This window comes from Conger conger, chromosome 18, assembly GCF_963514075.1.
Source record: "Conger conger chromosome 18, fConCon1.1, whole genome shotgun sequence".
Taxonomy (NCBI): domain Eukaryota; kingdom Metazoa; phylum Chordata; class Actinopteri; order Anguilliformes; family Congridae; genus Conger; species Conger conger.
Window position 1 is genome coordinate 29,630,526 of NC_083777.1, and position 19,962 is coordinate 29,650,487.

The following is a 19,962-nucleotide window of genomic DNA, read 5'->3' on the forward strand; positions in this document are numbered from 1 at the left end:
CAGCCCAGCCCAGTCAGCAAGGCCCACAGAAGAGCTCTTTAACAGCGATGTCCTCTCTCCCGTTTTTACGGGGCCGACCGTGCCCCGGAGGGCAGTAACGCGGTCGCCCCCCGGCCAGGGAACAGGGCCAGCACTGTGGCCCTTGTGTTCACACACACAGGCTCGTGTTTGTCTCCGTACGTGCGGAGCGCGACAGGGCCGAGCCCAGAGCTGGCGCGGGGGCCCGAGTCGGTCTGACCCCCGCCACCCTCGCGTAGGCTTGGCCGGGAGCTTTGATGTGCCCCCCCCACCCCCCCGCCCCCGTGGGTTACCGTGCCGACCTGCCAGGAACTCATCCTCTGACCAGGGCAGCGAGATGCCAGGCGGTGCTCCAGGAGGAAACGTCTTTTCCGTGAATCAACATTTTTTAAAAGGTTGTTTGCTGTTTGGCTTCGCCCCTCCCGTGACTGGCATGTGAGGGGAAACGTGGGCCAGACCTGTGTGTGTGTGTGTGTGTGTGTGTGTGTTTGTGCGTGCGTGTGTTTACATTTCATTTACATTTCCCAAAAGCAGGGCTCGTCCCTGTTCCCGCACTTCATTACCGTACGCATATAGATGACTTCTGGAGATGTTGTGCGCAAATAGCACCTGTTTTCCCTGCTCTAAATTTATATCCATCTTTGGTCCCCCTCCCACTTGTTTTCAATGAGCCACTTTGTCACACTTTACCATTAACATGTTCAGTGTTAAACCAACTCTGTCCCTGTTGGACTCCTATGTACTCTGTTAGAGTTTAAGTGATACTGGACATTTTGCTGTGTATATATTTGTATTAATATGTAATGTATGCAATAGTCACACCTTTACTTTGGTACCACCTTTACTTGGTACCAACCATAAATTCAAACTCTAGATACTTTATAGGAGGCAGAAGTGTCCAGTAGGATTGGCTAGACAGTGGTGACGATGGAGAATGAGTGAGATTTACTGATTGGCTAGATGGTAGTGACAATAAAGAATGAGTGAGGTAAGATGATTGGCTAGATGGTGGAAACATATTTTGTATATTGACTTTATCATTTAATCTCCCAAACATGATGTGAAGAAGCTGTGTGTTACTTGCCAATTGCTTAGTCAGATTGTTGGCTTGTTTGTTAATCAAGGAAAACTAATGAAAATAGGTTGGGACTAATGATCAGTTTAAAGGAAAGTTTTGCACCCCACCAATCATCAGCTCACCATCCACCACTGCTCATAAGGGAGATGGTTGTCGGGACTGTTGCTTACAGACAGACTGGTAAAATGGCCGTCAATTATATTGCGCCTTTATCCAAAGCACTGTACAATTGATGCTTCTCATTCACCCATTTACACACACACACTCACACACCAACGGCGATTGGCTGCCATGCAAGGCACCACCCAGCTCGTCGGGAGCATTTGGGGGTTAGGTGTCTTGCTCAGGGACACTTCGACACAGCCAGGGCGTAAATTGAACTTGCAAACGTCCGACTGCCAGACGACTGCTCTTACCACCTGATCTAATGTCGCGACTGGGTTCGCACACAGCATCAATTCAACCAGCGTTCTCAATGTTCTTAACTTTGGCAGTTTAACATTCTGAGCCTGGCTGTTTATTTGTGAAGAAACAAACAAAATGTTTATTTGTAAGTCAAACCTGAGGGCAAATGTTGACTGAATACAGACCTATTTCTGCTGCTAGGAAAGCTGCTTTCTATTTCCTTCAGTGGTTGCCCAAGATCCACAATAAATGCATAGTCACGTCCCAGAAAGCGCAGTCATTAACTACGGAACACATTGCCCTCCAACTATAGTGCCCTTCAACCTAAATGGCGACGTTTAATGGTGATGTGCAATATATCTTGTAATTTGTGGCTGATTGTAGAAATGCAACATGTGCTTAACCTTCACCTGTTAAACCAGAAATTATCTTTTCCAGAAAAATATGGGACTCAAAGATCAAAGACCCATCCACCAGGTAAGTTTGTGTTCTCTTGCTTAATTGATATTACAGTTCCTTAGCAACAGTTGATTAGACTAAGCCAGGGCTAATTTGGAACAATGTGGTTCTAAGGGCCTTGCTCAAGGGCCCAACTGCTGCGTGGATCTTATCGTGGCTACACCAGGGCTTTAACCGCCTACCTTCAAGATCCCAGTCAAGCACCTTAGCCACTTGGCTATACTGCTTCTACATTTGTTTCGAGGATCCACTGACGTGAAAATGTTAAATACAAAACCGTAATTTACATTTATAGAAAAGTTCTTCCTTTAAGAATGACAGTTCGGATTTACTCAGTTACCCAGCCCACAGCTGCTCCCCACCCAGTCACCCAGCTCCTCTCCCCCCCCCCCCCCCCAGGCTGAGCATCATGGCTGGGAAGAAGGGCTTCTGGGTGGAGAAGGTGCACTGCCTGGGCACGGAGGTCAGCCTGGCCCAGTGCCACGCCCAGCTCTCCATCCCCCGGAGCCCCGTCCCGTGCAGGAACGGCCGGCACGCCGTGGCCCGCTGCATCCCCGGGCCCCAGTTCGCCCGGATGTCCTCTGGCCGGCCCCAGGCCCCACACCCCGGAGTGGTGAGAAGCCCAACGTATCTGTTAGCATGCTAGCGCTTCAGTATGTTAGCATGCTAGCACTGCAGTATGTTAACATGTTAGCACAGTGGTATGCCAGTGCTGCAGTATATATTAGCATGCTAGCGCTTCAGTATGTTAGCATGCTAGCGCTTCAGTATGTTAGCATGCTAGCACTGCAGTATGCCAGTGCTGCAGTATATATTAGCAGGTTAGCGCTGCTGGCTGTTAGCATGTCAGCACTGCAGAATGTTACCATGTTAGCGCAGCAGTATGTTTGTGTGGCAGTATATATTAGCAGGTTAGCACTGCTGTATGTTAGCATGTTAGCCCTGCTGTATGTTAGCATGTTAGCACTGCAGTATTTTGGCATGTTAGTCCTGCAGTACTGCATATTAGCACTGCAGTATGTTAGCATGTTAGTGCTGCGGTACTGCATGTTAGCACTGCAGTATGTTAGCAGGTTAGCACTGCAGCATTTTAGCATGCGAGTGCTGCAGTACGTTAGCATGCTAGCTCTGCGGTATTTCATTGAGTAATAACTCTGTAAATACAAAAGCACTGATTCAGCTGAGTGACATTGAGGGCATGGTATCCCTGCCAAGATTTTATACCCTTTCTATCCCCTGTTGCTGCAGTTAATAGCTCCTCTGACGGGGGATGGGAGTTAAATTAGCAGCAATAAATACCGTTTCGCACTCCCTAGACTCCAATGTGACAGAATCTTTCAAAGGTTTGTATTTGTGAGTGTGGAGTGTCTGCAGTGTGAAGAAATGGCCTTACAAAGCCACTGAATTGTATGCTACAGATGCAAGTCCTGATCGTATAGATGGAGACAGAATTAGACCGGACTCCGTAGTCATAGGAATTGTAGCCAAAGTGAATGTGTAGGTATGTGCAAGCATTTACACATTCTGTTTCTGTGGGGATGACCATTGCATCTCTCTCTCTCTCTCTCTCTCTCTCTCTGTCACTCTCCTTCTCCAACTCCCTCTCTCTGTCTCTCCTTCTCTTCTCTGTCTCTCTCTCCTTCTAACTCTTTCTCTCACTCTCTGTCTCTTGGTCTCTCCCTCTCTCTTTCTCCCTCTCTCTATTTCCCTCTCCCTCTCCCTCTCTCTCCCTCTCTCCCTGTCTCTCCCTGTCTCTCCCTCTCTCTCCCAGCGGGTGGTGCGGTTGAAAGCGGGCCCTCGGCTGGGTGAGGGCCGTGTTGAGGTCCTGCGGGAGGGGAAGTGGGGGACCGTGTGTGATCACCTCTGGGACAAAGTCTCTGCCAGCGTGGTGTGCAGGGAGCTGGGATTCGGCACGGCCAAAGAGGCCCTGACCGGGGCCTACATGGGGCAAGGTGAGATCCTCTACTGTCAAACTCACTAAAACATTTAAACATTTACCGTAACATTTACCCCTCTACTGTCACACTCACTAATACATTTACCGTAACATTTACCCCCTACTGTCACACTCACTAAAACATTTAATCTAAACATTTACCATAGGAGGCGGCACGGATGGTGCAGTGGGTAGCACTGCCGCCTCACAGCCAGGAGGTCCTGGGTTCGAATCCCCGTCGGCCGGGGCCTCTCTGTGCGGAGTTTGCATGTTCTCCCCGTGTCTGCGTGGGTTTCCTCCGGGTACTCCGGTTTCCTCCCACAGTCCAAAGACATGCAGATTAGGCTGATTGGAGAGTCTAAATTGCCCGTAGGTGTGAGTGTGTGAGTGAATGGTGCGTGTGCCCTGCGATGGACTGGCGACCTGTCCAGGGTGTATTCCTGCCTTTCGCCCAATGTATGCTGGGATAGGCTCCAGCCCCCGCTGCGACCCTGTTCAGGATAAGCGGGTTCAGATAATGGATGGATGGATGGATTTACCATAGGATTTACCTCCTACTGTCACACTCACTAATACATTGACCATAACATTTGCCCTCTACTGTCACACCCATTAAAACAATTGAAACAAATTTAATAAGGCCTTCTCTCTGCGCAGCACATCTGAAAGAGACATTAAAATATAACATTTGGTCTTGTTGGTTGGCATAGTACACATACCATTCGAGAAATCAGGAACAAATGAGCATTATTTACATTTTTCTTTCCTTCAAGGCTTTTGTTCTTTCTGTCCCTTTATGACACATGCCCTTCCATTTCAGAGTTTCCCACTGTTATTTTAAGCAGATAAGTAACAGCCTTTTGTATGGAAGTGTTAAAGGAACTGAGCAATACTGAGCAGGGCCTCCATCCAGCCTGGCTGGTCCAACCAAAGTTCAATATTATCTGGCCTCTCATGACCTACAAACTAAATATGGTCTATGGCTAAAATTACCATAACAGGATAAACAACAACCTTAAACATGTGATTTTATTTGGCTAAATGGGAAAATCTCCTGTCACACTCCGCAATCGATTGAAGTCCCATGTAAGGCTGTAGTTTGTAAGTTTGCAAGCAAGGAATACATTTAACTCTGGCTGAATTTACGGAAGGCTGACCTCACAGTGGTTAGCTGGCGTTTCATGTGTGTTCTCGCTGTGTTCATTTGTATATTTCCCCAGAACATTTGGTTCTTAGTCATGGACCTCAGACACTCAAAAAAGTCATTCATCAGAAATATTTGGGCAGGTGAACTCGGTGACCTTCCTGTAGCCGCTGAAATGGGCCGGGGGGGGTGGGGGGGGAGTGAGGGTTTGAGACGCAGCCCAGCTCAGAACTGCGGAAGCTGCTGTTTGTTTTTGAGGTATGCGTTTAAGGATTCCTCACACATCTGAGGGAGTCTCTGAGCCCTGGCTTATCTGCGCGACCCTACGCTCTCCTGCCACCGAGTCTGTGGAGAATATTTGCGTCGAGCCGGGGACACGTTGATCCCCCGATGAGCTCCCCGATACACTTCATCGGCTCTTTCCCGCTCTTTGATCCGCCTGCCACTCTGATCCCCCCCCCGTCGCTGTTGCCGTGGCAATGAGGGCAGGACGAGGTGTGAGAATCGCCGGGCGGCTCTGCGCTGAACTGCAGGTGCACTGGTTTGCTTTGGCATTGAGAGGCTGTAGTCACCCCTGATCCTGCACCTGATTGAGCTCTGTGGGAATAGCCGGGATGCCGTTTCACACGACGGTTTTCACAGTTCAAACCTGCGACGGGAGGTTAGATGAAGCTGGAAAATTAAGATGACTTTTTCCAATATAGTGAGTTTTCAGTTTTCAACTCTGGCCCCCAAGGTTTGACATGTTGAATCTGTGACACAATTCTCTTATTCCAGTGTTACTTTTTACATTTTGTTTTTGATTCTTTCTGCTGTCTGATCAGGTCTCTCTCAGCCGTCCAATCAAGTCTCTGCTGTTGAGTCGGGTCTCGCCACCCAAGCAACTGACGACAGAAGGAAATCTTCTCTCATACTCTTTAAGACGGCGTGGAGCGACTCTAAGGCCCTGAAACACAGTGCCGCTTCACGCATGCATGTCATGCATGCAGAAGGCCTCTTAGGGACGGGGGGTGATAAGCTCATTTCAGGCTGTGAGCGCTAAAGACGGCATTTCGGAGATAAGCGCAGGGAGGCGGCGTGTCCTTATTCAGGAGTCAGGTCTTTCTCCGTGTCTCTGGGATTTGTGCATACTCAGGCTCGTTGCTGCTCACTCCTGCTGCGTTCCTGCCCCCGATGAACCCTTGCTGCAGTCAGGTAGAAAAACCTCAGGGAACGCCAATATGCTGATAATTTAGTGAGACTGTACGTACGTATGTATGGTAAATGGTTTATCCAAAGCGCTGTACAATTTATGCTTCTCATTCACCCATTCTTACACACACACACTCACACACTAACGGCGATTGGCTGCCATGTAAGGCACCAACCGGCTGATCAGGAGCATTTGGGGGTTAGGTGTCTTGCTCAGGGACACTTCGACACACCCAGGGCGGGATCGAACCGGCAACCCCCCGACCAGGAAGGTCGGTGGTTCCAGCTCGAGTGTAGCTGCAGGAAGATCAGTGCAGGTGTTAATCCCTTGAGCAAGATCCAGGGGGGGTTGGGCTTAGTCTAATCAACTGTAAGACACTCTGGATAAAGGCGTCTGCTAAATAACTGTAATGTGATGTAAAATGTAATGTATGCAGTATCTGGGGGAAATGCACAAGGTTGTGAGCCCACGTTTGTGTCCCCTAATTTGTTTTAGGCTCTATTTGAGTCTCAACCCAGAGACATGCTGTACCATTATGAAAAATGACATGGCTTTACTTTTCAGTTATTTGGCAGATGCTCTTATCCAGAGTGATGTACAATAAAGTGCAAATCAGAACCAGGGACAAGTGCGTCTTTACAAATGTATGACAAATCAAAGACTGAAATCTTTCATTTACATAGTAGGTCTTCAGACCCTTTGATGTGGCACTCCAAATTGTGGTCAGGTGCATCCTGTTTGCTTTAATAACCCTGAATCCTTTCTGAAGCCAGTCGAGTGGCACTGGCTGTGGATAAGAGCGGTTGGACGTGCGCTCAACGTTGTGTTGTCCCAGCGCCAGCCTTACTGTTAGCTTGGCCACATCGCTGAAGATGAAAGTTGCCTTTATTTCCACTGACATGGCCTTCTGTCAGCCATTTTACACTTGTGTGTAATTTCACAGGCCACAAAAACACATGTCCGGAGCAGAGGGCGCATATTAGCATCTAAATGAGAGAAAGAGGGCAGACGGAGAGAGGGAGGCGGGGGTAAATGAGTGGCGTTTTTTCGGGATGGTGTTCCTACCCTCGCCAACACAGCCACATACCCCCACGCACTGTCATCAGAGTCTCCAGCTCTCACCCCCGGGCCTTTATTTTTACCTGCCTTTGGAACGAAGCTGATTGGAGACTGCTTCATTCAAGAGGGGAGAAGATGGCTTAATTCAAGCCAGGAGGAGACAGCTTCATCTCAGTCAATTGGAGACAGCTTCAGCCGAGCCAATAAAACACAGCTTCATCATTCAAGCCAATAGGACACAGCTTCAGTCAAGCCAATAGGAGACAGCTTCATTCAAGCCAATAGGACACAACTTCATTCAAGCCAATAGGACATGGCTTCATTCAAGCCAATTGGAGACAGCTTCATGCAAGCCAATAGGAGACCACTTCATTCAAGCCAATAGGAAACCGTTTCATTTAAGCCAATAGGAGACCGCTTGATTTAAGCCAATAGGAGACCGCTTAATTTAAGCTAACACAGTAGGACACAGCTTCAGTCCAGAGGTTTGATGAAAGACTTGTTGGTGGTGTTGGTTTGCGCATTGATCTTCAAAAAGATCCCTCTGACCGCAAAACTTGAAATGATTCATTCGTATTTCTACACAAAGCAACATTTATGTTCAAAAAATACATTACCCCTCTGATTACTAATGGTTTTCTAGCAGAAGCTGTGGTGGCCACATTTCCCTGGGAAAGTCTCTCCCCATGTATACGGCGTCCTACGTCTCGCTGTGAACAGTCCTATATTATCTATATGACCTCATTGTCCTTGGTCCTCTGGAGGGGTAACGATCTGTTCCACTGCTTCCCAGACATTCAGCGCTGCAGGCCACCGAAAGAGCCACTGCATTTGTGTGGTCCGCTCCTGTTTAACATGTCTACAATGTGGGCAGACGTTAACGTTCAAATGTGGAATTAAAAAGCTTCTAATATACATAAAAAGTGCATGTAGACTGGTGCAGGTGCAGACTGGTGTGTGGTATGAGTGGAAAGTGTATGATGTACAGCGAGTTATTTTTAAAATGTACTGTATGTCACCTCTCACTCCTTGCCTCCTGTGCCCCACCCATGGGCCCTGCGCCCCGGCGTTCAAAACAAGCTCGTAAGAATATGGCCGAGATTCTATACACTATTCCTTCACAGAAGGAAAGTACCTCGCGCACTGACTTGCGACTCAAAAGTTAAGCACTGAGAATTTGGACTGAATCCAGATTGTGCTGCGTAGAGGTTGACAGGAAGAGTGTACCAGGGCCTAGAGACCACTTCTTTTGCCTGGAGGTGCGATAATCGTAGCCCACTGAACATGCCCAGACTCCAGGCAGATGAAAGGAGGCTCACTGAGCATGCCCAGACTCCAGGCAGATGAAAGGAGGCTCACTGAGCATGCCCAGATTCCCAGCAGATTAAAGTGAGGCTCACTGAACATGCCCAGATCCCAGCAGATGAAAAGAGGCTCACTGAGCATGCCCAGATTCCCAGCAGATTAAAGTGAGGCTCACTGAACATGCCCAGATCCCAGCAGATGAAAAGAGGCTCACTGAGCATGCCCAGATTCCCAGCAGATGAAAGGAGGCTCACTGAGCATGCCCAGATTCCCAGCAGATTAAAGTGAGGCTCACTGAGCATGCCCAGACCGCAGCAGATGAAAGGAGGCTCACTGAGCATGCTCAGATTCCCAGCAGATGAAAGTAAGGCCTATCTCCCTGCTTGTCCTCGCTTGGCTGCCTCTCATGCTCTGTGGTGAAGGGAACCGTGGAAACCAGGCTGCCACTCAAGGCCCCCGGGAACAAAAACTAACAAAAAGTTGCCTGGAGACCATCGCACCGACCGACACAACACGCGTGCTCTGTGCACAATGCCACTCTTACCTGGAATCTGATCGATCAAGGCGTCCAATCAGGTCAACCAGGGTGGCGTTCTTTCCAAGGAGATTAAGGGTTCGGGATGCCGATCTCAGCCGGCTATGGGAGAGAAGGACTTTAACCTGTACCTCAGACATAGCATTATTACAGGCGACGCCCGTTTCACAAGCGCCCGATTAAAACGGGAGCAGATTCACTTAATCTAAAAAGCAAGTTCCTAAGAACATGGCCTGGATGAAATTAAATGTCATAATTTATTTCTCAGATAATCTAGAAGCCCTGCAGTATATTTCCATCAGTAACACTTGCTTTTTGACGGGGCTCTCTTTGTAATAGTGGAAAAGTTCTGTTAATTCTGCTGACATTTCGTTCTTTTTGCGTGGTAAAGCACCTCTCCCTTCATTTCTTGGGCGGACACGTTGGCCCGGTCCTCTGCCTGTACGGCTATTTCCGAACATGTTTGCTTTAAGTACACACTGGCTGTCTGTTTATGCTTATTTATAGTGTCACTGCTTTGTTTTGTAGCTGGAAAAATGGTGGCATCCGGTCAAAATCGCTGAAAAACAGCGCTGAACCCAAAGTGTACTCCGCTGCTGTTCTTTTGGAAACCCTTTCCTGTGCTCGTTTGGATTTAGGATAAGACGATGTTGTCGAGTTCAGCTACATCAACCTATCTGTTTCCCAGTCTATCTGCCTCAGTGCTTATTTAAGCAATTATTTTGAAGAAATGATTTGACTCAATTTACCTTCAAGTGAACAACCAATCGATCACTGAACTTGGGAGTGCATATACTGTCCTCCCTATATATTGTCCATCAGGTCTGCACTGAATATATAAATTATGCCAATTGTGTCACTTTCAGATAAAATTTCATTTTATGCTTATACTGTGCAGTACTTTTTAAAATGCCTAATACATTGTAGAATACAAACTCAACATACAATCTCACGTCTCATATTTTCACATTTATTTTATTTTAGAGTTCCTTATTTCCATTCGCGTTTCCGCCGCCATGTTCTCCCGGTGTGAGGAAGACAGTGGCGCTTGTGAGATGAAGGGCTAAAGAAAGCAGAGGCACAATTACACACATCTGCTGAGAGTCCCGTTCACGTCGCGAGCTCCCCTAAATTACAGGGGCAGGCCTCCTCTGTTCATTTCCCTTTTTAACTGCTGGTGTGCGTTCAAATATACGGCGGTTTGCGTCCGTGTGTCATTTTCCCTCCGCTTCCGAGCAGGAGCTCCCTCCGATCTGAGGCGGCTTCCTGCGATCGGTTTCCTGTCTGCGGCAGTTCTGAGAACTGTGCCGAAAAGCGGAGCTGGACGGGGGTTTACCTGGGGGGGGGAGGTTACCAGGGTATTCCTCATGGGGTGGGGGTGGGGGGGGGGGGTCGCAGGTCTCATTCCAATCACTTATTCTTATAATTTATAATTTATAATAATCCATAATGTGTTATTTAGCTGACTGTGAAAAACAGATTTCACAATTGCGATTGTGATTGTGATCACCATCCTGCTGGTCTGAACCCCAGGGGTGTGGCCTGGGTTGTACTTGGCCACCTCTGGAAGCTGATTCGCCACCCCGACCTGTCTGTCTATTTTTCCACCTAAAATAGCCCATTGTCATTGGCTAATATAACTGTTGGCAATAGTGTGTGCGTGCGTGAGTGTGTGTATGTATATGTGAGTGTGTGTATGTATGTATGTGTGTGTGTGTATGTGTATGTGTATGTGTATGTGTATGTGTATGTGTGTGTGTGAGTGTGTGAGTGTGTGAGTGTGTGAGTGTGTGTGTGTGTGTGTGTGTGTCCTGACTGGAGTCTGGGCTCATTCCACATTCCAATCGCTTCTTTTTTCACCTTTCACCTCTCCTTCTTTAACTGTCAATCAAACTGAAAATCGATCAAGGTCCACCATCTTTAAGGAAATTCCGGTCTGATAATGTTACTTCTGGGAGTTAGCTGTGTCCTGTTAACATTTTTGCAGTGTACACATAATGCCTGTGCTATGTACACCTAACATTTGCACAACATACACCTAACGTTTGTGCAGCAGGGCTGTAGCATTGTAACAATGTGAAAGCGTATGTAACGTTAGCTGCAATGTTACGGGATCGGTTTCTGAGCGTTTTTTCTCAGTGCCCTTCCTGGTCTCTGGTCTGGTCCTGGCTGTTTGGTGTTTCAGTGTTTACCCGGTTTTGGCCTTGTTGGATGCGGTTTTGGCCTGGTTGGATGTGGTCTCTTGAGAGAATCTAACCACCGTCTATAGACGCGACAGAATGGTGGTAAAAAAAACAAAAAAACAATGGCGTTAACGATGTGTAGCAGAAGTGTGAGTATAACCAAGCTCTTATCACAACAGTGTGGCCAGACAGCGAAACCAAACAGATACACGAGAGGTTGTGGCACAAACATCTCGGGTTTTAAACACAGACCGTGTTTATCCAGCTCAACTCCTATTCCACCGCCATCTTAGCCTCGTTTGTCTGGATTACACTTTAGTCTTACTCCTCTCTGTGCAACAGGCCTGGTGACAGAAGAGCAGGACCTTAAACTTTCCCACTGGACATGATTTAATGGCTATTTTCCAAACGATCATCAAATCAATGAAGCCAAGACTAAGGCTGAGACAGTCCAACTGCCTTCAGGGATTTGGACCTGTTCCCATCAACATGTTTGTGGCGAAAATGTCTGTCTTGGCATTCAGGTGAAACGCTGGCTAATTTGACTGAAAAGGTTTTATGGCTGACTAGGACATAGCCAGACTATATCCGGGTAAAACCTGAGCTAAAAGACCTGAGTTAACCAAGACCATTTCTTTCAAAATTCCTCTTAACCTGGATTTCCACCCCTCTAGAGTCTAGATTCTGGCTTTTGCTCTCTGGGGTGTCCCAGGTGGACACTTTCGGCATGCCCATTTCATTGCAGCTCCCGGCTGTAAAATCCAGCTATGACCAGCTTGAAATTACTCTACCCACTGTTTCCAAATACAGCTTGAGCTGGTCAAACCATGTTGAGTATGGAGCTGGTCTGAACCGGTTAACCAGCTACCAGCTGTTTCAAAAACCTAGCTTGAGCAGTTTTTATCAGCAGGTCTGTTATTCCTACAGGTGAGAATATCTCGCGATCTCTCCGGTTCTGCCTGTCTGGACTCTGAGATTCCCGCCAGCCCTACCCATGTGCACCTCAAACACACCACTTCAAGGGCCATTTCCCCTCTAAGCACAGGAATGTTGGCAGGAGCCTTCCAGTCGTAACCCAGATGGCAGCAGTGGGGGAATGTGGCTGCCCAGTGGGACTCCTACTAACGTGCTAACGAGCTAACGAGCTACTGGAACTGGTCCCTGCAGGTACGGGCCCGATCCACATGAACTCGGTGCAGTGCCTGGGCACGGAGAGCTCCGTCACGGACTGCTACTACCGCGAGGTGACCCCCAGGACCTGCAGGCACGGCCAGGACGCCTCCGTCCGCTGCAACGTGCCCAAAACAGGGCTGGAGAGCACGGTGAGAGCCCCCTTACAAGACAGCCAGGGCTCACATATCAGAGCATGTATTACACGTGCATTAGAGCACGTTTTAACACACGCGTCAGGGTACAGTGTGTAAACTCCAGCAGCCTGGAACATACAGTATGGGATCGATCAAAAACAATAGTACCTCAGGGGCCATTGTGGCTCTAAAAGCTGTGCTATCTGGAGAAGGAGCCCTGTAGTTCTACAGCTTCATGGTGTGATGTGTTTGCTCTGACCTCTCTCTCTGGCCCCCGGCCCTATTTCAGGTGCGTCTGGCGGGGGGCAGGCAGCCAAGCGAGGGGCGCGTGGAGGTGCTGATGGAGGCGGGGGGCCGGAGACGCTGGGGGGCCGTGTGCAGCGAAAACTGGGGCATCAACGAGGCCATGGTCGTCTGCCGCCAGCTGGGCTTCGGCTTTGCAGCCCGAGCGCACCAGGTGAGACCGTGTGCGCTGTTAGCGGCTAGGCTACAGCCTTGTAGCTTACAGACCAGGTGAGACCGTGTACGCTGTTAGCGGCTAGGCTACAGCCTTGTAGCTTACAGACCAGGTGAGACCGTGTACGCTGTTAGCGGCTAGGCTACAGCCTTGTAGCTTACAGACCAGGTGAGACCGTGTACGCTGTTAGCGGCTAGGCTACAGCCTTGTAGCTTACAGACCAGGTGAGACCGTGTGCGCTGTTAGCGGCTAGGCTACAGCCTTGTAGCTTACAGACCAGGTGAGACCGTGTACGCTGTTAGCGGCTAGGCTACAGCCTTGTAGCTTACAGACCAGGTGAGACCATGTACGCTGTTAGCGGCTAGGCTACAGCCTTGTAGCTTACAGACCAGATGAGACCGTGTACGCTGTTAGCGGCTAGGCTACAGCCTTGTAGCTTACAGACCAGGTGAGACCGTGTAAGCTGTTAGCGGCTAGGCTACAGCCTTGTAGCTTCCAGACCAGGTGAGATCGTTTGCACTGTTAGCGGCTAGGCTACAGCCTTGTAGCTTACAGACCAGGTGAGATTGTTTGCACTGCTCGCGGCTATGCTACAGCCTTGTAGCTTACACACCGGGTGAGACCATTTATACTGTTAGCGACTAGGCTACGGCTTTGTAGCTCACACACACAGCAGGTGAGACCAAAAAAGAAGGGCAAAAACTAGACCAAAAACCCCAAATAGCGAGAGGTACAATAAAAGACCCTCCAGTGGAGATAAACATTTACTGACTGTGTTTATGGGATTTTTCTTGTTCGTAGCTGTTGCTTTGACCAGAGCCGTGTGTAGTGTGCATGTGAGCGTGTGTGTGTAGTGCATGTGTGTGTGTGTGTGTGTGTGTGTGTGTGTGTGTGCATGTGTGTAGGGACAGAATCAGAATGGAAAAAAGGTCAGAAAGGAGACAGGGTAAATACAGGGTGGCAGCAGGGGCCCTAAATGCCCTGACAGGAACATTTCTATCTCCCTGCAAAAGGTCAAAAATCAGGAGGGAACCGTTTAGGCTGGCACGCCTCAACGCAAAGGCCTGTGGGATTGCTCTGGCACTCGGTGTCCGTCAGAGAGGGCCAGTCTGTCCCTTTCCAAAAATACACGAGCATGCAGCATTTCACAATGATTTTAATGGCTCCCTTTGATTTCTCTTGAACGTATTTTACGGAGCTTTGTGTTGCCGGGCCGCGAGTCTCCCGGTCAGGGCTCCCTTTAACGCGCTCGGGGCGTTGCTGTTTGATTTAATCTTCTGGACGCTGCGTGGCTTTCATGGTTTTCTGTGTTGCTCCCCGGAGGAAGATAATTGCAGGTTTTTAAAGCCCTTTTTTTTTCTTTTTTTTTTTTTTTTTTTTGCTTGTGTAGAAGAATGCCAGGAAAAGAAAACCTTAAAAATAACACTTTTTTTTTTTTTGCTTGGACAAGGCAAAAACACTAAAGACACTCATTTGCATCGGCCCACAGACCTGCTTGCGATGACTGAAGGATGTGAACTCGTGTGTGTCTGTCTGTCGGTGGGTGTTCCTGTACAATCTTTGTACGGGACAGACTGAGGAGTCATCAGTGAGTTATTGGCATGCTTAGCTTGGTGAGCTTGCTTTGGTCAGGGATACGATTCTTCACATCATGGGCGTTTCACACAGCAGATAACAGGAGGGTATGTGCTAGTGACCCGCAGAGACATTTAGTCCCGGGTTCACAGATGCAGATTACACGTAGTCCTGGACTAAACTTGAGTTTTCTATGGGAGAATCCCCATTGAAAATGTAATTTAGTCTAGGATCAGGCTTAACCTGTGTCTGTGACTGACCTGGGTCAAATACAGAATGTATGGATTCATATACTTTTCTGTGCTCGATTGATATTGTCTGATGCAATTGAGCCAGCCAGAAGGCGGGGTCTGAACTTGTTAAGAGTATTTCACAGGTTCCAATGCACCAGACAAGCTCAGTAATGAGTAGAAAAGGTATTTGAATCCAAAACACGGTATGGGGTGTGAAACTGGCCCTCAGTCTGAAACAAAGTATGTTGAGAGATGAGGAAAGAGTCACATCCCTTGTTACTGAAATGTGTGTATACGTATGCGTGTGTGTGTGTGTCACAGGAGACCTGGTACTGGACTGGAACCCCAGACTCCAGTGAGGTGGTGCTCAGCGGGACCCACTGCATCGGCACGGAGCTCTCCATCCAGCAGTGCCGCAGGAACGGGAACGTCTACTGCCCCCGGGGGGGGGACGTGCGGTCTGCGGGGGTCTCCTGCGAAGAGAGTAAGTGCCCCCCCCCCCCCCCAACTGCCCCCCAGCCCCCCTACACACACACACACTGCCCAGCCCTGTGTTACAGGACGCAGGGGTGTGAACGATCCTGATCAATGGTGACTAATTATCTTTATTTACATAGCACCTTTCAAAACAGAGTTAAGACGGAATAAAAATGGCATGCACTGCACGAAAGAAAGTGGAAACATGGATTAGTAAATAATGGTGAGAGACAATGAGTTAATGGCTCACTTAGCTGGTTGTTGGCTGATCATTGGCTGGTTGTAGGCTGATTGTTGGCTGATTGTTGGCTGATCACAGGCTGGTTATTAGCTTACTGTTGACTGATCATTGGCTGGTTATTTGCTCATTATTGGCTGATGGTTGGCTGGTTGTTATCCGTTGGCTGATAGTTGGCTGGTCATTATCTGTTGTCAGGTGGTTATCTTGCTGGTGGTTGATAATTGGCTGGTTGTTTTATGTTGATTGATGATTAGCTGGTTGTTATCTTGTGGTTGGCTGATGATTGGCTGGCCATCATCAGTTCGCTGATGATTGGCTAGTTGTTATTAGTTGGCTGATGATTGGCAGGTGGTTGTCTGTTGGCTGATGATTGGCTGGTTGTTAGCTGATGATTGGCTGGTTGTTATCTGGTGGCTGATGATTGGTTGGTGGTTATCTGGTGGCTGATGATTGGCTGGTTGTTATCTGGCTGGTGGCTGATGATTGGCTGGTGGTTATCTGTTAGCTGATGATTGGCTGGTGGTTATCTCGCCGGTGGCTGATTGGCTCCCTGCCCCTCGCAGCGGCTCCAGACCTGGTGATGGACGCCCAGCTGGTCCAGGAGACGGCGTACGTGGAGGACCGCCCCCTGCACCTGCTGACCTGCGCTAACGAGGAGAACTGCCTGTCCTCCTCGGCCGCGCGCATGCACTGGCCCTACGGACACCGCCGGCTGCTCCGCTTCTCCTCCCGCATCCACAACAACGGCAAGGCCGACTTCAGGCCCAAAGCCGGGCGCGAGTCCTGGACCTGGCACCAGTGCCACAGGTGGGTCCGGTACCGCTCACTAAACACACCGTCAACCTGTACCGCTCACTAAACATCCCCTCACCTGTACCGCTCACTAAACATCCCCTCACCTGTACCACTCACTAAACATCCCCTCACCTGTACCACTCACTAAACATCCCCTCACCTGTACCGCTCACTAAACATCCCCTCACCTGTACCGCTCACTAAACATCCCCTCACCTGTGTACCGCTCACTAAACACGCCGTCATCCTGTACCTCTCACTAAACACGCCGTCATGCTGTACCTCTCACTAACCCCTACATCCCCTCACCTGTACTACTCACTAACCCCCTACTCACTCTATTCACCTTTATGGTATAAGATCACAAATATCCAATTAGAATGTTCTCAACTGAACATTCTAATGCTGATGTACCAATCACTACTGGTAATTGAAAGCAGCCAAGTTCTAGAAGTTCTACATCTGGGTCTTCTAGTCCTATTGTGCAGTTTTCTTTCAGTTTGCAGTGAGTTTATGACGATTGGTGAAACATTTTTTTCTTATAACGCTGTCAAGAATCTCTAGCAATCCTAATGGTGTTTTTCAGGTTAAAGTTTTTCAAATACTTATCTGACCTGTGTCTAACTGGTACACCCTGTCTGGTTTATACAGTCTGAGCACAGATGTTATTTTTAATGTACATATGAAGTCTGCCTTATGGCCTAATGAGTCTGAAATACCTTCATGTGTTTTTCCACACGTGCCACCTCCTCCACGCTCCCCTGATCTCACTCCAAATGCTCTCTTTGTTCTGTTCGTGTATACGACGTGACGTGCGATTTATTTTCTGCCACCCTTGTAAAAAACCTGTGAGTAGCCAGTGCGTTCTGCACATAGCCTTCCCTGGTCCGTGTCACTGGTGGCCTGTGTTTCTCTACCTGCTGACTGGCGGAGACGTTAATTAGCTGCCATGACGTGACCCAGCCTCCATAGGTAGTTTCCCAAAATAATGGAGGCCCCCGTTTCGGGAAAACAAGCTGGGCTGCTGTGGGTAATCTGTAGCCACCACCCCGTCCCTAATCTCTTCCATCAACACCTGCCTGTGAAAGGGCCACATTCAGGGCTCTGAGTGCAGGGCATTGTGGGCCGCTCCGCCCTCCAGGGCAACCCCCCCCCCCCCCCACCCCACCCCCGCCGTGCCACACACCTTGTGCAGGGTGAGGTCATCACCTAGCGCCTCCTAACGAGCCTCGTTAAACCCTCTGCTCTGAAAGTGAACCCCACATTCCCAACCGCACCCCCACTTCCAGATCTCCTCGAAGGGGAACCACAGATCTTATGCCTGCCTATAATAAAACACCATGGGCGATGTAGTAATAATAATAATAATAATAATAATAGACAGTCTTCTTCTTGTTTTATTTCTTCTTCTTCTTCTTCTTCTTCTTCTTCTTCTTGTTTTAATGATTCCTTTCTTCTTATTGTTTTAATTCTTCTTCTCTTTTGTCTTCTTCTTCCTGTTTTAATCCTTCATCTTCTCTCTCTTCTTCCTCAAGCACAGCAGTGCCGTGTAGTGTAGTGTAATGCTGGTTTGCAGCTTTTAGACGGCAGGCCTCCCTGGAGAGAGGCACTTCAGTGGAGCTGCTTCAGTACATATCCAGCTCTATAAACGGATGGTGTAAAATGTAATCTGTGCGAGTCGTCTGGGATAACAGCAGCTATTAAATGTCTGGATGACTGAATGGTATCAATACATAGATAAATCATATAGTGTATAAATATACCAGACACTCTGTCTGTGTCATAAGGACAGTGAAAAGAGATTTTATAGTTATAACGATATGACCATCGTTATTTCTGGTGAAGTGGTCTTTGTACAGAGGGCATGTAAATATAAAAAACTAATCCTGTTGAATTTTGAACAAAAAAGTAAAGCAAAGACAAAAACTCTGCCATGAACTCTGCTACACTGCAGTACGTGTCATTCAACACAATCACTGACCAATCAATCTGCCCCGGCTCTGCTAACCAGTCACTGACCAATCAAAACAGGCTGCTCCTGCTGTCACTGACCAATCAAAACAGGCTGCTCCTGCTGTCACTGACCAATCAAAACGGGCTGCTCCTGCAGTGCACTGCCATTGGCCAGCCTGCACTGTGTGCAGGAAGTGGGAGACGCGCGTCAGAGTGAATGATTGCCTCGTAAACGCAGTGTAATTGTTGTAGTATTACCTCCGCTGTTATTTCATAGACATGCATTATGGGTTGGAGTGTTGTGAGCAGTGTATTATACTCACTCTATTACAGTCAGCAGATTTAAACACTGTGTGAGCTCTGTGCTGCTTGCGATTTGCTGTACGTCGCTCTGGATAAGAGCGTCTGCCAAATACCATTAATGTAATGTAATGTAAAACTGCACACTGAATATGTGAGATTCTGGAAAAAATTATTATGTATGGTCTGAAGTCTGCAAAAAACTGTCTCCCCCTTTGACCTCTGTGTCTCTCCTGTGTCTCACCTGTCTGTGTCTCACCTGTGTCACACCTGTCTTTGTCTCACCTGTGTCACACCTGTGTCACACCTGTCTCCCTGTGTCTCACCTGTGTCATACCTGTCTGTGTCTCTCCTGTGTCTCCTTGTGTCTCTGTGTCTCACCTGTCTCTCTGTGTTTGCAGGCACTACCACAGCATCGAGGTGTTCACGCACTACGACCTGCTGACTCTGAACGGGACCAAGGTGGCTGAAGGCCACAAGGCCAGCTTCTGTCTGGAGGACACCTACTGCCCCGATGGTACACCCCACTCCCACCACACCGTACCCTATCACACCTACTGCCCTGACAGTAATCCCCCCTCCCAAATCACCTCACCAACTGCCCCGATGGTACACCCCACTCCCACCACACCGTACCCTATCACACCTACTGCCCTGACAGTAAACCCCCCTCCCAAATCACCTCACCAACTGCCCCGATGGTACACCCCACTCCCACCACACCGTACCCTATCACACCTACTGCCCTGACAGTAAACACCCCTCCCAAATCACCTCACCCCCCAACACTGTACCCTACCTCCTGGGAACCTCTTGATTTTCCCTTCCCTGAGTTCCTATATGGCTCGTTACGTAATTAGCCCCACAATGCCAAATACTTTAGAAATGAGCTGCAATGACCTGACAGTAGAAAACTTTTTTAAATACACAGAGCTCAATTAACCATAAATATCAGAGGTAATTCAATTCCTTTCATTACTTAAATTGTATGCTTCTGATTTTGTCTCCGAAGTAATGTACATGATAACCCTTTCAATCGGAAGCTAATCCCCTTTCACACGTTTGAATCTACTGTTTACGGTATTACATTAGATATTAGTATCTAATGTAAATCTGTAATAATTACTACAGTGAGTAAAAATGTTTTGTTCTCTGGCGTTAGGATTGCAGAAACGCTACGCTTGCTACAACATGGGGGAGCAGGGCATTTCTGTGGGATGCTGGGATACCTACCGCCACGACATTGACTGCCAGTGGGTCGACATTACGGATGTGAGACCAGGAGACTACATCTTCCAGGTCAGAGGTCA

At 48.4% G+C, this 19,962-nt stretch overlaps 1 protein-coding gene across 1 annotated transcript in view; it reads left to right on the forward strand.

Moving 5' to 3' along the window:
• The window catches only part of loxl4 (lysyl oxidase-like 4), a 41,827-nt gene that overhangs the window by 13,666 nt on the left and 8,199 nt on the right, over window positions 1-19,962 (forward strand). Inside the window, exons 5-13 of the mRNA XM_061228014.1 lie at window positions 1,940-1,978; window positions 2,360-2,573; window positions 3,732-3,912; window positions 12,482-12,636; window positions 12,911-13,078; window positions 15,208-15,370; window positions 16,168-16,411; window positions 19,054-19,169; window positions 19,815-19,951. Coding sequence (XP_061083998.1) covers window positions 1,940-1,978; window positions 2,360-2,573; window positions 3,732-3,912; window positions 12,482-12,636; window positions 12,911-13,078; window positions 15,208-15,370; window positions 16,168-16,411; window positions 19,054-19,169; window positions 19,815-19,951 — 1,417 coding nt within the window. The remainder of the gene's footprint in view (window positions 1-1,939; window positions 1,979-2,359; window positions 2,574-3,731; window positions 3,913-12,481; window positions 12,637-12,910; window positions 13,079-15,207; window positions 15,371-16,167; window positions 16,412-19,053; window positions 19,170-19,814; window positions 19,952-19,962) is intronic.